We start from the raw sequence: 19,276 nt of genomic DNA, 5'->3' as shown, positions 1-19,276 counted from the left end.
CAAGATGAACTATGAAATTGACAAAGTTTTAGTATCAGGGATATTTTTGCTATATGTCCATTAATTTGTGTATGGCCTGATTCTCATCTTTATTCTGCCCTCCACCTTTTAAAGGAAAGCCTGAAGTAGCCTGTGAAAACCCACATTGTACTGTAGTACCTTTGAAGCAGCCTACTCTACACATTTCAGACAAAGATCCAATCCCCGAGGAGCAGGTAAGAAGGAAAATTACCCTTTATTACTTCCAAAGAGTTTCACAAAGTTTGCCTGCCTTTCTTCCTTCCTTCCTTCCTTCCTTCCTTCCTTCCTTCCTTTCTTTCTTTTTCTTTCTTTTTTTTAATATATTTTAGTTATAAATAGACATAATATCTTTATTATTTATTTTTATGTGGTACTGAGGATTGAACCCTGGGCCTCACACATGTGAGGCAAGTGCCTCACCACTAAGCTACAACTCCATCCCATTATCCTTTCTTTTAAGTGACATAATTGTCAAATAGCTGATTGCATTTCTGTTTCTAATGAATTTCAAGATCACAATGTAAATGATTGAATTTATAAAAGGCATTAGTTCTTAATCCCCTGGATTTGAATTCCTTGAAACCACCAGATTTCTTGTCCAAATGTCCACTTCATAGAGGCTTTTAAAGGGCTTAAACACAATAAAGATTAGTGTTTGACCAAAGTTGCCTTCTGGAATCCTGAAAACATTTTTATCTTGATTTGTGTGGTGGTTGCTAATATGCATACATGTGTAAAAATCTATACCTTGAGATTTGTGCACTTGACTTCATGGATGTTATACCACGCATTTTTAATGGTTGCATTAGTTAGTGCAAAGATTTCTCTTGTTCAGTCTAAGCAAAACTTCCTTCAGTCATGTTATCTTTCATATTCTTAATTATAAATGGAAACCAAATTAGCTAGTTTAACAGACAGATAATTTATTTAAAACCATTAACTAGCTTACAGAACATTTCAGAAGACTAGATAAACAGGCTTGAGCCAGGCTAGGGTTAACAGCCAAACTCATTCAAAAAGAACTGTTCCCATTGAAGACCTCATTGCTTAGCCCAGGGGCACTGACATTGCCTGATTTTCTTTCAGTGCCAAATAGTAAATCCTACCCTCAGAACCATTCCCTCCCAGAACATGATCTGTTGACATCCTTGCCAGAATGGCCTTCTTCAGGTGCCTGCTTCTTTTGTCACAAACTTCTAATTCAGGTATATCTCTTTAGAGGATCCCATGTCATTTGCCTAAATCTTAACTGCAAGGAAAGCTGGGTGAGTAAATATTCTACCCTCTGGTCTTAGAGATGTGGAGAACAATAAAATGGGGTGATCCCTAATTCTAGCAAGAGTATTCAGACTTCCTGGGAAGTCAGAAAGAACCATAGAAATTTCTCATAAGAACAACATTAACTGTCACATTGTCAGTCCTAGTTTTGATTGGTTTTTGCATAGCAAAAAAAAAAAAAAAACATAATTTTAACCATATCTGTAGTATGGTTATAGGCATGGAAAAATAACCATGGGTGTTATTAAACCCTTTTTTAGAATCAACTGTTAAGCTTTTTGAATACTTCAATTAATCTATAGATCTTTTTAAAATTTTGTTCTTTTTTCCCCCTGTTTTTGTTCAACTATGCTTTAATGACCTATGCCAAAAGCAAGGTGTGTGTGTGTGTGTGTGTGTGTGTTGCTGGGGATTGAACCCAGGACCTTGTGAATGTGAGGCAAGCACTTTACCAAATGAACTGTATCCCCCCAAGTCCTCATTATTTAACTCAAGAGATATGTAGCTACAAATACATAAATGCTGCTAGAAAACTGTCTGGAGTACAATGCTTTTTCTTTTTTTTTTAATATTTATTTTTTAGTTTTCGGCGGACACAACATCTTTGTTTGTGGTGCTGAGGATCGAACCCGGGCCGCACGCATGCCAGGCTAGCGTGCTACTGCTTGAGCCACATCTCCAGCCCTACAATGCTTTTTCTTTTATTCATTTTCAGGAATTAGAAGCTTATGTAGATGATATAGATATGGACAGTGATTTCAGAAAAGATGATTTTTATTACTTGTCTCAAGAAGACAAAGAGAGACAGAAGCGTGAGCAGGAAGAATCCAAGAGGGTACTGCAAGAATTAAAATCTGTGCTTGGATTTAAAGCTTCGGAGGCAGAAAGGCAGAAATGGAAGCAACTTCTCTTTAGCGATCATGGTAAGCACTGATTTCAGAGTAAAAGCTTATTTCAATGAAGGTGATTCTTTTTTTTCTTACACCATGAATCTTACTGTAACTAATTCTTATGGCTTAATTCTAGGTAACTACCAATAAACATAGTACTTTTTCTTCTAGAAGCAAATCAGTTTGATCAATAAAATAGGTATGTAAACATACTAGAAATATAAAATTAGACTTTTCTATCAGTTATTTAATTTTTTACTAAATTTTTTTTGAAATAGGCATTACATTAAACAATTTGGAGTATTTTAAATAAAATGTTTTCAAATTTAGTGAATTGAAATTTGGAACTGTTTTCTGTATTAAAAATAACTTGTTGAAACACAAAATTAATAACTGTGTTTACTATTGAAAAGTATGTTAAGGCCTAGGCCAGTTAGAGTCACTTAAGTGACCTGAGTGTTTCAGCAGACAGGAGGGGAGGAAGTTTTCTATGTGTACTGTCTCCATACTCTAATTTGTTTACTAGGCTGAATGGGAATAAAACCAAAGGTTAGCTTAAGCTTCTTCACATTACTCACCCTTCTTTCCTTCAGTCATGCTTTAGAAGAGTCAGGGGAAGGAGTGAAGGGAGGCTTGATCGTTGGCAGTTTGATCATTCTGACTAATTGCTAGTTGTATTGATTCCTGTGATTTCCAACAAGCTAGAGTGGGACTTCCCTTCCATTTTGAAGTATCTTTATGGACCCTCAAAATCAATTGCCTGCCTCTCCCTTTCTCACTAGAAGTAGTATACAGATTGCCTGTACTTCTAGAATGCTCCTTAGGGTTTTCTCCTCTTCTGAGCCCTCCTTTTCTCCTGGTCCATGTCTACATATCATGCTTTTAACTTTTCTCTTCCTCACCATCAGCCCCCTTTATAGCTGAAGTCCTCACTAGATTATGCTTGTTCATTATAATAGTCTCTTAGCTAGTTGACTTCAATTTTCAGTACCTTTTTTCCTAAGCTATCTTACAAGCTCTTTCCAGATAATTCTCAAATGGCACATTGATAATTGCTTTATCTTAAAAGCTATAGTGGCTCCTTCTTACAGTAAGTATCAGCCTGTTCATCTTAAGAATCCATCATGTCCAAATATATTTCTCACAGTTTCTAGTGAAGATAATCTTCCTCAATTTATATTCAGCTAATTAGATATAATTCCACCAACTATTTTTATTCTTAAAGAAAATTTATGTCAAATCCTTTACCAAGAATTCTGTCTCTATAGAGCTGCCCTGTCTACTAGTCTCTCCTCTAAATTCTGATTGCTCTAGCCCTCCTACCTCTCCTAGCTCTGTGGAACCTCACACTAGAGAGGCATTGTAGTGAGAGGCAAAGAAAGACTTGAGCATCAAAGCATAGCAGAAAAGGGAAATGATTGAGGGCTTTCCAGAAGCAGAAGGAGAGTTTCTGTAATATGCTGGTTCATATGTCGGGCCTACCTAAATCAGAGATTAATGGCGTTATGTTTTAGTACTGTTACTTTCTATGTGTTCAAGTGTTTTGTTTTGTTTTTTGTCTCTGGAACTAAATTACAGTCTCCTTAAATAGGGACTTTATTATCCCTCACAGTATTCATTTAGCAAATTATTCATTCAACAAGTAGTTATTGAGTACCTATTATATGCGAGGCACTGTTTACTGCTGTACCCATAGCATATAAATCAGGAGACAGAAATGCATATCATCATCCCAGCTATTAGGAAGCCTTAGACAGGAGGATCACAAGTTCAAAGCCAGCCTGGGCAACTTAGTAAAATTCTGTCTCAGTAAATTTTGAAAGGCTGGAAAGGTAGCTCAGTGGTAATGCACTTGCCTGGCTGGTAATGCACTTGCCTAGCATGCATGAAGCCCTGGGTTCAATCTTCAGTACTACCAAAAAAAAAAGCCTATATTCTCACAAGCTTGTCAACTGATCCTCCCCTTGTTCTGATTATATCCCCCCATTCAATTAGCAATAATCATGAATATCAGTCAACTTCTAACATGTTACATTTGTTAAGAACTAGCATATTTATAAACTAAAAAATGTGCGAAACACTGAAAATAGCATTGTATGTAGGCTAGTATCTTTTATTATTGAGTATTTTCTTCTCACAGTTTTAAAATTACCTATTAACATTATGGGCAAATGAGAGAAATGGGTCTCATTTTCAGGTATGTGCTTTTGATGCAGTTTGCATTTGAAAAGGCAATAATGCTGTGTAGTTTTTTAAAATAAAACTGCTGATACCATAAAATGCTTTTCCCATGAAAAATTTCAGTACGTCTTCCAGAGTTGTTTTCATCTCTGCCTACAGGGGTAAAGTCCGAATGGAATTAGAGAGGGAAATTCTACACTGGAACCTGCCGTGGCCATTTTTTTCTGTTGTTGCTGCTTCTCTAGTGGAGTTACTGCAGCATAGGGATGTTTCTTGGAAATGGACACGTTTTACAAAAATATTTTCTAAACACACGCCAGATCTTCAAGAAGCACTTTTTTCCTTCCGTCATGCTTCATAATATATTGTATTGTACTAACCCCTCATGCTGGGAGGAGAGACTGCCTAGCAAGCAACCCACTGCCTACTAACATCAAGAGGGGCCTAAATAAAACTTCATTTTCCTTGCAAGGACAACTTCTACCGTATGGATATATGTTTATGTATTATACTTTGTTCCGTAGTTGATCTTGAATGCAAATTTCATTTTGTTTGTATTTTTCTGTGGCGCTTCAAAATGTGTAGAAGTGTGACTTTACTTCCATTAGGGTCTTCTTAGGTGGTTGGCAAGTAAGTTAAATTATATTTTTTTTCCATGCTGTTTTAACTTTTAAATATATATAGATGTTGAAGATGCACTTATTATCTGGGTCACGTTAGGCCTTTTATTGAACACATTTTCAGTGAAAACCACTCTGCTTATTCTTTAATAATAATGGTTCTCAAATTTTATTGTGCATCAGAATCAAGTGGAGCCTTGTAAAAAATAGCCGGTCCCCACTCCCACAGTTTCCAATTTAGTAGACTGAGATTGGGCCCAAGAATTTCTGCTTCTAACAGATTCCTAGGTGATGGCTGACCTTGTTGGTTCAGGGACCACACTTTGAGAACCACTGCTTTTGAATAAGATGATAGCTTAAAAAACTCTTCATCAAATCTCCATCTCATTCCATTTCTTAGACATTTTATTTCTTATAAAGTTACCTAAACTTATAAATTTTTATTGCTTTTACTAGAAAGTTTTAATAAATTTTATTTATTTATTGTTCTTTTAAAGAAAAAAGTTACTGGGAGTTTAAATTAAAGTTTAAATCATTTGCAGGGTTCTTAGTTATTATTTTTCTTTTTTCTTTCCTTTTCTCTCTTTCTCTCTCTCTTTTTTTTTTTTTTTTCCTTTGAAGCTGTGTTGAAATCCTTGTCTCCTGTAGACCCAGTGGAACCCATAAGTAATTCAGAACCATCAGTGAATTCAGATATGGGAAAAGTCAGTAAAAATGATACTGAAGAGGAAAATAGTAGTAAGCCCTCCACAAATGACAATGAAATAAGTAGGACTGAGTATTTATGTGAGAATCAACAAGAGGATAAAAATAAAGACAATTCTGCAAATGAAGTCTTCCTCCAAGGGCCTGAAGAAGCAATGTGCTACCAGTGTGAGAGTGAGGACGAATCTCCACAGGCCGTTGGAGGTGGCCTGGCCACTGTCTCTCCAACTCCCAGGGACTCCTTGCAGCCCTCCATCAAGCAGAGGTTGGCACAGCTCCAGCTGTCACCAGAATTTACCTTCACTGCTGGCCTCGCAGCAGAAGTGGCTGCTAGGTCTCTCTCCTTCACCACCATGCAGGAACAGACTTTTGGCGATGAGGAGGAAGAACAAATAATAGAAGAAAATGAAAACGAGGTAGAGGAAAGTAAAAACCAAGATCAATGAAATGATTTTAGATTGTTCCTTTTACAAAAGTGTTTTAGCTTCAGGACTGGAAAGGGAAGATAAGTGTAAGTTTACTATCTATAAAGATGTGAATTTCTAGGAAGAAACCTGGTTTGAACAACTGTCTCAGATTAATAGTTACCTGTAAGTGGCAGATTTTTTAGGAAAATAAGAGAAAGGTAAGGGCTCTTTAAAATAAACTGCTGCTTTATTTGTGGCCCAACTGATAATCTTGGTAATTATTTAAGTACTTTTAATAAGAAATGAATTTATCATTTCTTGCCAGAATTTGCTACCATAAGGTGACTAGGTTAATTCTCTTGCAAGAACATTAACATTTAGTATGACTCCTTTTTACTGTATCTTTGCAGTTAGTAACTGCAGCTATTATGTTAATATCGAGTTGTTTGTATTTTATTTTTGTTTATACCAGTCTTTAAAAAAAAGATACAGGTTCTGAATAAAAAAAATTTAATTCATACAATTGATGTGTGCTGGGGTTTGGAACTTAAAAGTAGTTTCAAAAATAGTTGGGTTATGACATAATTCTTATTGTTCGTGTAAATATTCAGTAGTTAATTTTAAGATGTTCCTAATAGTCTTTAAAAGGAAAACATACCAGGTCAAGAAAAACCCTTTCAACTTTTTTCTTTTATTATTACTTTTTCCTTCCTTTGTTATTACTTTCCTTGTCAAAAGTGGGATCCCTATAGTAAAAAACCCTACCCCCAACTTAGTGTAACATTCTTTGTATCAGTTTGCCTCAAGATAATTGTGCACCATTACTACAAGTAGGTCCAGTGCTGCAATTTTCTAGCCTGTGAGCCTGTGAGACTCAGAAACCTGTCAGCTTCCTGGAAAGAAACCTTGTCTTCCTAGTCTTCATTTGCAAGCTACCTCTTAGAAGATACTGCTTTCCAAAGTGGCCAATCTCATGTGTTGTGATTCCATTGTTGAAGACTGGTATTTTTTGGAGTATACTGTTTTTGAAACCTGTAACTCCTGTACCTGACATAGTTTATAGACACTATTTAAGGAAAATGTAAGAATAACTCAACTTACGCTGTTATACTACAGGGAAATTACATGATGAATCTAGATTATCTTTAGATAATCTAGAAACACATTTAAATTATGTCACTTAGCACTTACAGTGAGTAAATTTACTTATACTCAGAATTGTTTATTTTTTTAATAACTTTTTTTTTAATCCTGAGGAAAAACTTGGTTTAGCTTTATATGACTAGTAGACATCCTTTGTACCATAAGTGATTTTTGCCTTTTGCCAAAATTTTGGGACTTATTGTAATAAACCTCTTCAGAGTAATACCTTAGGTTGGACCTAGTTATGCTAAATTTGAAGGAAAAAAGAATCTTCTTGTGTTGTTACTGACTTCTGTGTTCCTAAGTAATAATACCTATACTTTCTGGTTTAAATCACAAACTTAGTTGCCAACTCCATTTTTCCTAGGATTTAGGAAAAGCAATTACAGAAAAACTTGGTGATCTTTATTTTATTTTAACCTATAACCTTACAGAGAAAAAATCAGAGTTTAATAATTTTAATTCTTTTATTCTATTTTGTTTCTACTATCTTGATTTGGTATCAGTTTTATTCAGTGCTCTCTGAGGTGACGCTTCTTAATTCTGAAAGATTAGATAATTTGAATCAGAATTTTCCAGTCTTCCAATCTGATCTGTTTTATTCACTAGCCATTACATAGTTTCATGAAAACTCTACTTGTTGAAATCATGATCTAAAGATCTCGGAACATTAACCAAATATTAGGTGTTTTGTAAGTAGTTTTTCAAATTTTCTTTCATCTTATAAAATATTTTCAAGATAAAATATTATCTTCTTGAAAATTCCTTGACAAATTTTTTCCTGACAATGTTCTAAGTTGATGTTTCTCATTGTCGTTTTAGTGGGATACCTGCTTCAGAATAAACTAGAGGTCTTTTTTTTTTTTATAATGAGAATTTTAGGACATACTCTCTGTAATTCTTAGCTTGAAATGAGACATAGGTAATGTTCATGCCCAATAAAATGTAAGAATCCCTGTCTATCACTTAGTTCTTCCAATGAATACCTTAGGAAATATAAAAAACAGGCCAATATAATATAAATAGGTGTTCTTGTTTACCAATGTTATATAAATAGGTGTTCTTGTTTATTACTTTTTCTAAGAATATTCTACTTTCTCTTATCAGGTTGTTGATAGTTTTAATAGCTGCCATTCTACATCCAGAAGAAGCCTCTGGGAAAAAATCATTTTGTGGAAAACACTTATAACTGTACTTTGCAAATTTTACAGTATTTTTTGACAGTATAAATCGTGGTAGTGCTAGTATCCTGACAGCTCTTAATACAAATATCGCCATGGTTTATTTTATCAATTTACTCAAAGGAAGGATAGGAAAGTCATGACAGAAAGTGGTCTGGTACCAGTTATCATGCCTTAAATCCTTTTTCTCAGCTTTTATTAAAGCCCTACCTATCTGGCACATCTAGGGCCAGACTCTTGTTGGTCTGTGACTTGCAATCCTCTACTTATTTTCACAAGTTCTTTGTGTTTTCTGATTTTATAGCTTACATTCCCATTAAAGCTAATGGTTCTCACAGCATATGAATATATTTCATTAGGAAACTGATACAATTCAAATCAGAATTCTTAAGTTACTGAAGACAAGCAAATTGAGAGAAACACACTTAAGGCAAATTAATAAGAAAGTTTTAAGAGGATAGGTTCATGCTTTCCTATAGAAGAATAGGCTGAGTTTAAATTCCATACCCTTCATTTAAAAGCTGTGGGTGAGGGCTGGGGTTGTGGCTCAGCTGTAGAGTGTTCGCCCACCAGGGGCAAGGCCCTGGGTTCAATCCTCAGCACCACATAAAATAAATAATAATTCAAAAATTAACTATATAAAAGCTGTGACCTAATAATGTTAGGGAGAGTCTTTCCAACAGAACTCAAATTCTCTGAATTTCTAAATGCTATTTGCACTTTCTTTTCAGAGAAGATAAAAGGAAATAAAATGTTTGAGACTGAAAAGCAAGATTGGTTATAAATATATTAGTAAAACAGGTCAAATGTTTTTAAACTCAGTTTTCTTAAAAAAGTAATAGTCTGACTCACATTTTAAAAATTATAAAACTTTTAATGTTAAAGTGTAAAAATCAACTTCTGGTATATTTCAAAAGTTATAGGTTAATGGAGTATTAATCAGATAGGACCCTAGATTTTATTTCTCTCTGTTGACTATTTACATTTTACCAAATAATTAGAAATCCTTTGTCAAAAATCCTATGTGATTTGGTTTAATCACAGTATGTTGTTTCTGAACCCAAACAAAACCAGGATACAAGAACTAAATACCATAAGATGGTGATACATATAGCTAACCCATTGCTTGAGGTTAAGTAGATAGATGCTGTGAATGACAGACAGGGTATAAAGATTTATTTTTCCAGTTCCATTTATAGGAACATATCTGTGTAGTTCATAACTTAGATTAGAAAACTAAACTGCAAATAATTTAGGAGAGAAATATAGAAAATGCCTAAGTACTGTAACAATTTATTCAGCTGTCATCATTGACAGGTTATTAACTTGAATCAGTTAATTTTTAAAAAATTTTTTAGTTGTAGATGAACAGAATACTTATTTATTTTATGTGGTGCTAAGGATGGAACCCAGTGCCTCAAACATGCTAGGCAAGTGCTCTACCACTGAGCTACAGTCCCAGTTCCATTGAATCAGTTAAATTTTGAGGCAAATTCATTTAATCGCACCTCTCCATTTTTCTAAAGTATATAGAATGTAGTTTAACCTTTTCTTTTTCATCTTTAAGAATATCACCTCCTATCATGGGTGATTGACAAATTCACCCTCGGGGATGACAGGAATGATGTCGGGCCCCTTTACTGGCTAACTTCACATTGCTGTGCTTTTTTGAACACTGTTTGTTTTTCACAGTTTCTCTATCTTCCCTTATAATCAGCTGTGATTTTGTTGCTGTCTTGTGTGCCTGCCTTCTGCAATAGGCCCCTAATTTGCTGCTTCTAATCTGCTGTGGACTGAGAAACCAGATTGCCAAGCTTGCTAGAATTGTGTCTAAAAGTAAGAGTAAGTAGACTGCAACAAGGCTAAGGGCTCTTCTATCAGTAAAGTGCATGGACTTTGTGATAACCTGTTTGGGTTCTTAGCATTCATCTGTTTGCCTCTTACTAAGGACTTGCTAAAACTGCTTGGTTGAATATGTGATTGCCATATATTTGAAGTATTAATTCTGTTTTAATATATTGATGTTTCTAGGATTTCCTATTAATGAATTCAATGCTAAAAGAAAAATTTGACTACCATATTTGTATAAATCATTGTGTATATGTCAGGAAAATGTTAGATATTTTGTTTTTGTTAATCGTTCTTAGTTGAGTACACAGATTTGAAATTTATGGCATGATTAACATGACTTCAGCTCTGTCCACCAAAACTTATATTCTCGAACTATTGGTCTGAGACAAAACATGACTAATTTAGTAAGAACTGGCTGACTTGACTATTTGGGGAATGAGTCATTCTTGATATCCCAGTTTTCTATTAAGCTTAAACTTCTTTCAGCATTAAATTTTTGGAATAATTTCTGAAGGCAATCTTTATAAAAACTATTGCTGTCTTCTTAAACAATATATGAAATATACTTTAAGCTTTTATATTAAAATTATCATTTTGAACATTAGTTATTATACTTGGATAGACTAAACTCTGAGAATTATTTGTCCTGTACTAAATGACTCCATTCTGCAGCACTTGTTTCAGTTTTCATGTCTTTGTTTTCAGTGGATGTTCTGATTCCTCCATTTATATTACTGCTTGCTTAAGTGTGATTGTAGCAATGTACTTTATTCACCTTCGTAATGCATCTTCTGATCTGCTTGGGTTTTGGGGGACCAGATGACTAAGATAGTTAGAACTAAGTACTAACTAAAGTAAGAGTAAATGGACCTACAGTGAAGACATGAAGAAGTGGATTGTGCTTCCTTGCATGGATGTTTGTGACATCTGTGACTCCCCACCTATTAGGTTGCTGTCCTTAGTTCGTGAGGTTACCATATTAGATACCTACTCTCAAAATACAAATTGTTATTTTACAAAAGGAGCCACTTTGTTTCCATACTTTACTGTCTGTTAGGATAGTTCTATGTTACAATTCTTTGGCTCTGATTAAAACCAGGTCATTTGAATTAGCATTTTCAATCGTATTTTCTCTTTGAATTGGATGCCACGTGCTTTTTTTTTTTCCCAAGAGAATAAGATCTAGGCAATTATACCACAAAGTATTTATTCTTTGATAGGCTACTTTTTCAAACAGTATCTTTATTTTTTTTTTACTGTTGAATTGCTTTATTAAATTATCTGGGAGGTATATTTTTTTCTTACGTATACAGGACTGAGGTGCAAAAAGCTTAAATGACCCTTTGGGATTACACAGTGAATCCATGGCATAATCTGAAAGGATTTCATAGCAAAGCACACAGGGTCAGAATCATCTCCTTGAAAACATTATACCCTTATGTTACAAATGTTCCTAGTTCAAAATACATTATGAAATGCTCAAAAATAAATTTAACTATTTTAAATTGGCATCACCATGTACAGAAGTACCTAGAACAAAATCTGAGAGGTTTCCTGATTGACTCTCCATTATATTAGTAAATTGCTAAATACTGTCAATTCTGCGTCTTTTTTAACAGTATCTTTATTTTTACTTAACTAAAGGAAATGTATGTTAAAAGCTTACCAAAAATTGTTGGTGTTCAATCTAATGGTATTGACAAATATTTGAATGACTAAATTCCCACTGTCACTCTATTATATTTGGCATGCCTCAGTCATCATTTAATATGTAAAATAATCAAGCAGGATGACTTTCCTCTCTTGGGTGGAAAAAAACATGAAATTTGCATGTTGCAATATTTGCAAGTAAAATTCAAATCTGTCTAGAGGTACATTTAGCATCAAACAATTTATTTTTACTAACAAACTGACTATGTTTTAGCAACGTATGTTGACTCATGCTTTTCATTACACACAAGGTGATTGGTAAATCAGTCTATATATTTCATGACCATACTTCCTAGAGTCAGCTTTCAGGTATCCATGCTAATGGAACAGAGTTATGATAGAACAATCATAAAAAATAGATTATCTATAGGGCTGGGATTGTGGCTCAGCAGTAGAGGGCTCGCCTAGCTTTTGCGGGGCCCTGTGTTCGATCCTCAGCACCACATAAAAATAAATTAATGGAATAAAGGTTAAAAAAAATAGATTATCTAAACCCATTTCTGGAGTTGGGACTGCCATTGCCGAAGAGATAGTCATGATGCCAAACCTGGATTGGTGCTATAAGAAGAAAACTTCTCTTTGAGTATAGATATGAGAGAAAAGTGATTCTACACAGTATAATTGCTATAAAACAAAAAGAAGACAAATCAGTTCCAGAACTCAGACATGCAAAACTTTAGCAGCAATCAGGAGGAATTGATTTTATGTATATCTTAAAATGTGTGACAAAATAAAGTGAACATATCTTTAAAATGCTATGAATTTTGATCTACTCTTGACAATGAAATATAGTTTTATCCCTATGTACTGAAATTATTTAGCAATATGTTATTGCAATAGAACGGTATTTATACTTCTGGCTATGCTATTTTTAAAAATGAATATAGTCTGAGATATGGTTATAGAATTCCTCCCTTTATTTATATCTTAAGAATTTCTTAAGGGGGCAATTTCACTATTTGAGGCGTTATATTTTTTCAGTTTTATATCATTTCTTAAATGTCAGCTACCTACAAATTATTGTACATATTTTGCTAAAACTGAAGCATGTCTCTTACAAGTTTATTCTTTTATGATATTCTAAATAATTACCTAACTTTTTTTCCTTCCCAATTAAATGTTTAAGGAAATTAACTCCATTTCTAAATCATAGTATTTTTTGCACTTTTATCACACTAATCTGTACCTTCTGTTCGTACTATAATTTCCATAATGCTTACTCAGGCACAGTAGTTACATATGACAATGTATAGAAGGCTCCAGAAATGTCACTCCCATCCCTTAAAGGTTGGCGTATGTCCTGGTACAGCCATGGAGGTCCATATGGGTGAAAAGCCCAGAAGTCGACCTGAGCTGAAAGCACTCCCAAGGAGTTTGGTTTTGTTTGGGTTTGTTCTAGGTATGGTCCCAGGGATCCCAGATCAAACCAGGCCCCTGGGCCTATCCTAGAACCAACCTAAGCTCGTGCATCATTCCTGGAACATCACGAATGTGAAGACTGAAGATAACCTGAGGCTGACCAGACAACCTGTGTTCACCAAGATTCACATCTTTTTGTATGTATGTTGTCTTTTAGCAAGGGTTGGTTGGTTATTCCTCTAAAATCAGAGGGACAACATTTGGTAACACTACATAGTCTTCCCAGACTTTGACATTGTAGTAATTTCTCTTAATAGGAATTCTCTACAATTACTATTAATTGCCAGTGAGAAGAGTTATTCTTGTGATTTTTATTATCACATAATAGATTAAAATGTCTATTTTCGGTAGAAGCAACTTAGCCACCAAAAAAAAAAAAAAAAAAAATCAATCCCTGACCCAAAAGCTCTCCTCAAAAATGAATGGGTTTTGTTCTCTTAAATACTCTCTACTCAACAATATTGTACCAGTTTCATTTAACTGAATAATAATTGTTCACAGTTTCTGAAGGGCATTTAGTCTTTGCCTTCTGGTTTCAATGCGAAGTGATTTTAAAATCTTGTTTCAGAAGACTACTACCTTTTTCCTTGAATCTATAATTGAATCTAACTTTCAGAGCTCACTTTGAAAGTTTCTGTTATTGTTAATGAAAACAAGCTAGGATAATGTAAAAATGGGTTAAGGGCTCACATTTTACATCAGTAGTTTGCAGAATATTTTTAGTAAGATTAAATTCATCTTGTGGCCTCATATCATAATTGTGGCATTGCTATAGTTACATAACATGTTTTTGTTGTTGTTGTTGTTGTTGTTAATTTAGTAGGTGAGATCTCTGAAGAGTCATGCAAGCATTTAACACCCAAAAGTTATGGTGCACAATGAAAACATACTTCTGCTAATGCTAGCTTCTGCAATGGCTTTAGATCATGTGTAAATAACTGCAAACTAGTCAGAAACTCCACATGTGAAAGAAACTTGAAACTGCTGTTCCTCCAAGCTTTATCACAGCAAAATTTGGTCAATAAGCTATCTTTCAAAATAGGACTGGGAGCGTATGGAGGCACATCGGAATAAGTCAACTGTGGAATTAATTTTATGCTGTATTCATCCATAGGTGGTATTATTTTTCCTTTTAAGTCTGATGTTTACACCTCTTTCTCAATGTTTTCTTTTCTGCAGTGTGTTTCTCTGTATTGGTGCGCTCATCTGGCAGCACAGTTAACTGTGTTTGTTGCCCATAGCCTGAAATGAATGTGAACCCATTTTAGGTTTATATACGGTACATTTATATTTTACGGTACAATATATTGTCAATATATTTTGAGGGCCCTTGCACTCTCTTTTAACATGGTTAGTTAGGAATACTGAAAATAGGAATGTGTGGACTGTTTAAGGAGTTAAGGCTTGCTTATATAGTAAGTTTATAAAGGCAGCCATTGGAGTGGGAGATGTCGCTCAGTGGTAGAATGCTTAACATGTGCAAGACCCTAGGTTCAATCCCCAGGACCACTGAGAAAATTTTAAGTGCACAGTTCAGAAGCTTAAGTGTATTCACATTGTAATGATATGTATCTCCAGAACATTTTCATCTTGAAAATTTGAAACACTTACCCGTTAAATAATAGGAATTCTCTATGATTACTATTAGTAATCCTTTTCTTTTCCCCACAGCCCCTGATGCCGTTCTACTTTCCATTATGTCCTCAAAGTTCATCAATATTGTGGCATGAGACAGGTCTTCCTTCTTTTTTAAGGCTGAATAGTTAAGTATTAACCACATTTGTTGATCCATTCATGTGTTGGATACTTGGGTTGCTTCCACCTCTTGGCTATTATGAATAATGCTGCTATGAATGTGGATGTGCAAAATCTTTTCTTTTTACACATAACATTTTCTTTATTAATCACTTTCTGTATTTTATCACATCAGTTTTGGGTCAGCTATTTTAAAAGAACACAACTGTAGGTTTGCATATGTCTGTATTATTGTTGTTCCTTCTAAGCTTTAAAAATCTCTAAATAAAATCTGTACCTCCTTACCTCTTTAGTGTATGTAACTTTTTATTTATTATTTTTTAAAAATTATTTTTTAAAGACAGGGACTTACTCTGATACTAAGACTGGCCTCAAACTTTTGGGCTTATGTGATCCTTCTGTGTTTATTTTTCTCCATTGTGATATCTTTAGAATTTTTTCTTTAAAAAAGGCCTTTGTCTGAAAAAAACTTTCATTCATTACCCCAACTTTGGTTTGTTCACTGAAGTTCCTCACTTGATAATTTGTCAGCATAGAAAGAGCCAAGTTAAAACTTCCATTTTCACCATTCCTGTTGGACATGTTCTAAGCATGTTATATTTGTTGACTAATATGACCCCCCGACAGAAATCACATACATCAAGAAGGAAGTTAACATCAAGTGGCTCATACTTTGATAGGTAGGTCAAAAGGATGAGTTACTGGTTTGAACCTTTCGGGCTCACTCACACCCTTAGAAACGTTCCTGGAGCTCCAAAATGGCTCTGTAGATTAAATGCTGCTAAGAAAGTTACTTGAACTGAACTTTTAAAGTCTCCTCTTTCCAGAAATGACTTGATGCAAGGAATAAATATTGATAAAGGAAAATTTTGAAACTGGGCCCTTGTCTAAGATTTTCTAATTAAAAGTGTGAGGTGAGGTAGGATGTGAGTAGTTACTCTACCAGATTCAGAAGTCACTGGGTAGGAAATATCCCTTATGGTAATCATTCCTTGTCTTCACAATTTGCTTTTAAAGGTCTTTAGCAGATGTGCTGTAACCATTGAAGATAAAGTTGGCAAATAATAATTTTCCCCGAATGTACATTTTCAAAATGTGGTTATTTAAAAAAGTAATTCTGTTTTTTCAAAGGAAGATCTTCAGATGTGTCTCTTTGAGGAAATGTTCATGAGTATTTAGATAATGGTCATCACACATTCTCCTGAAATCTGAATATATTTGAGTTTAAGACAAAGGTTCAGTAGTTTAGTCATTCGGTCACAAAGTGGCAAAACTCATATCCTAATTAATACTAAAGATAGCATCTGTTCCTAACATTATGATAATCTGTCTATGTACACATTTCATCATACAACTAATCACTACAGTACAGAGCCCCTGAATTTGAAAGTCAACAGACTTGGAATCTGAACAAAACTACTTCTCTTTAAACTCAGGCAAAGTTATTTAACCATATATAGCTATAGTTACCTCTATAAGGAAAAAAAACACATTGATTAATATTTATGAAATAGAGCAGAACTCTAAAAGCCTATTTCATTTCTAAAATTCTGTTTCTCCATTTCTTAACGGAGATAACAACTCTTCTGTGTAAAGCCAAGTTTGTCTTTCCATTCTAAGAGAGCATCTTAAGTTGAGGCACAGGAAACAACTTGATGTTGAGAGCCACAGCCAAAGGGGCCCCAACAAACTTTCAGACTGCCAGCTGATGATTGGCTCACAGCGGCCCTAGCAACATCTAGCTGATTGGCTCCTCTGAGGTGATGCTCATTGGGCTGTTTCCCTGCCCTTTCGGACCATGGAGCTGCTCATTAGGGGACTTTTATGGCTCCTCCCACGCGACCCAGCCAATCAGCCTCAAGAGCAGGAGGATTGTGGGAGGTGGAGAGGCTTGTGGTTTTGAGGGAGAGGCTTGTGGGAAGCTGGTGGTGGCAATTGGGCTCTGAGGGTTTTTCCTGAGGAGCTGTTTTGTTTGGCCTGTGTGGTTCTAAAAATAAAGTTCGTTTCTTTTGACAAGTGGCTCCTGAATTGTGCCCAGCCAGACTGCAGCATTTGGTGGCCCGCACGGGGAACGACTGAGGGTAAGTGATAAGGTAAACTGCTCGCCCCTGAGGGCAGGGCGAGAGGATGGGTAGCCATTTTAAGATTATTCTTTTGTTTTGCTTCACTTTTGTTTTAAGTTGCCTGTCCCTGGACATGTGTAAGGTGGAAGAAAAACTGCTCACATCTGAGGAACAGATAGGGAGAAAGGACGGATGGACATTTCAGGAGGCTATTATAATGATTTTGTGTTGTTCCAATTTTGTTTCACTCTGTTTCAGTTTTGTTAGGTGTTACCTTGTTGGGTTGTATTATAGTAGAAATATGGGATCAGAAATTAGTAGAAAACAAACTGAAAGAGTGTTAAGTAAATTGTTAGAGGAAGGAGGCATCTCAGTAAAATCAAGAACAGTCAGGGCATACGTTGATACAATACAAAAATGTAGCCCATGGCTTTTTAAGGGGGAGTTGTTAAATATATCACAATGGAACCATCATGGTGAAGATTTAAAAAGAGTAGAAAAGAAAAGCCCAGAGACTCTGCCAGTTGGCACATTGCCATTGTGGACGTTTGTATCTTGTTTGGTTAGTCCAAAACCTTCAGTTCAGACAATGGTAGAGGAAGGAGAAGACATATTGATTCAAGTAAAAGAGAAGGTCTCTCAAGTCAGTCAGAGAAAAAGATTCAAGTAAAAGAGAAAATCTCTCAAGCTAGTCAGACAGAGGAAGAAAGTTTAGAGCAGAAAAAGCCATCAGGGGAAAAGTTACAACAGGAGACTGCTAACAACACCTTTCTATCACCAGAGGGTGTAAGGATCCAACCAACAGCACCACCTCTACAGGAGACTGCTACTAACACTTTTCTATCACCAGAGGGCGTAAGTGTCTAACCAACAGCGCCACCTCCATATGCTGGGAGGCTCCCAACCCCCACAGTTGATAGTTGGGATCCTGAGACAGGATCTCAAATATTAACATGCCCTGTATTTGAGGCAGGAGGGCAGCGAATTCACCATGCTTTAAATTTCAAAACAGTGAAGCAGCTAAAAGAGGCTGTAACAACCTATGGTCCTCAAGCACCCTTCACTGTAAGCTTGATCGAATCTATTAACAACTTGAAAATGACACCAGCAGATTGGGCTAATATGTGTAAAGCTGTGCTAAATGGAGGACAATACCTGTTATGGAAGGTTGCCAATGAGGAATTTTGCAAGGAGACGGCTAGTCGAAATGCAGCAGCTGGTTATCCTCAGAGAAATCTAGATATGTTGTTAGGAAAGGGACCTTATGAGGATCAGCAGCAACAAATTGCATATGATCCTGGCGTATACGCACAAATTGCTGTAGAGGCGGTTAGGGCATGGAAGACTTTACAAGGACATGGAGGTTTACAAGGTCAATTATCTAAGGTAATACAAGGAGATAATGAACCTTACGCTGAATTTGTAGATAGGCTTATTCAAACTGCTACCAGAGTTTTGGGGAATACAGAACAAGCAATGCAATTAATAAAACAACTGGTTTATGACCAAGCGAATCATTGGTGCAGAGATATCATTAGACCATGGAAACATAAAGATTTAAACACATATATTCAATTATGTAGAGACATTAATGAACAAGAGCAAGTCGTGGCAGCTGCAGTAAAACAGGCTTTAGATGCCAGAGACATTAATGACCAAGGGCAAACTGTGGCAGCTGCAGTAAAACAGGCTTTAGATGCCAGGCCAAGAACATGCTACAATTGTGAACAAACAGGACATTTTAAAAGGAATTGCCCCATAGGAGGAGGGTTTAACAAAACTAGGCATCAAAGGAGTAGAATACCAGGTATTTGCCCAAGATGCCATAGAGGGAGACATTGGGCTAATGAATGCCATTCTCAAACCACCATAGAGGGTACTCCATTATCAAAAAACGAACAAGGACCAGGTGTTTATCCACGATATCGTGGAGAAAGGCATCGGGCTCCATTGCCAAAAAATGGACAGGGGGGCCCAATGCTCCAGGGCCCAAAACCACAAATATATGGAGCACTGGAGGAACCCAGCAACTCCATCAGAGTAGTGCCCAGG

General features: G+C 35.6%; 1 protein-coding gene across 9 annotated transcripts in view; it reads left to right on the top strand.

Annotated features, from left to right (window-relative positions):
* Window positions 1-15,445, top strand: part of Vezt (vezatin, adherens junctions transmembrane protein) — an 84,893-nt gene extending 69,448 nt beyond the window's left edge. For 6 of the 9 annotated variants that reach the window (XM_078052984.1, XM_013358233.3, XM_005324441.5 and 3 more), the window contains 3 exons: window positions 115-215; window positions 2,015-2,222; window positions 5,612-15,445. In XM_078052984.1, the coding sequence (XP_077909110.1) occupies window positions 115-215; window positions 2,015-2,222; window positions 5,612-6,141 (839 nt within the window). In that variant the 3' untranslated portion in view covers window positions 6,142-15,445. Of the gene's footprint in view, window positions 1-114; window positions 216-2,014; window positions 2,223-2,325; window positions 2,389-4,529; window positions 5,001-5,611 lie in introns of all 9 variants that reach the window. The other 3 variants (XR_013440386.1, XR_013440384.1, XR_013440385.1) reach the window with 2 other exon arrangements.
* Window positions 15,446-19,276: the final 3,831 nt, after the last annotated feature.

The sequence above is a fragment of the Ictidomys tridecemlineatus genome, chromosome 6 (genome assembly GCF_052094955.1).
Source record: "Ictidomys tridecemlineatus isolate mIctTri1 chromosome 6, mIctTri1.hap1, whole genome shotgun sequence".
NCBI lineage: Eukaryota > Metazoa > Chordata > Mammalia > Rodentia > Sciuridae > Ictidomys > Ictidomys tridecemlineatus.
Note: the sequence above shows the minus strand (reverse complement) of the source record. Positions and strands in the feature narration are given on the sequence as shown.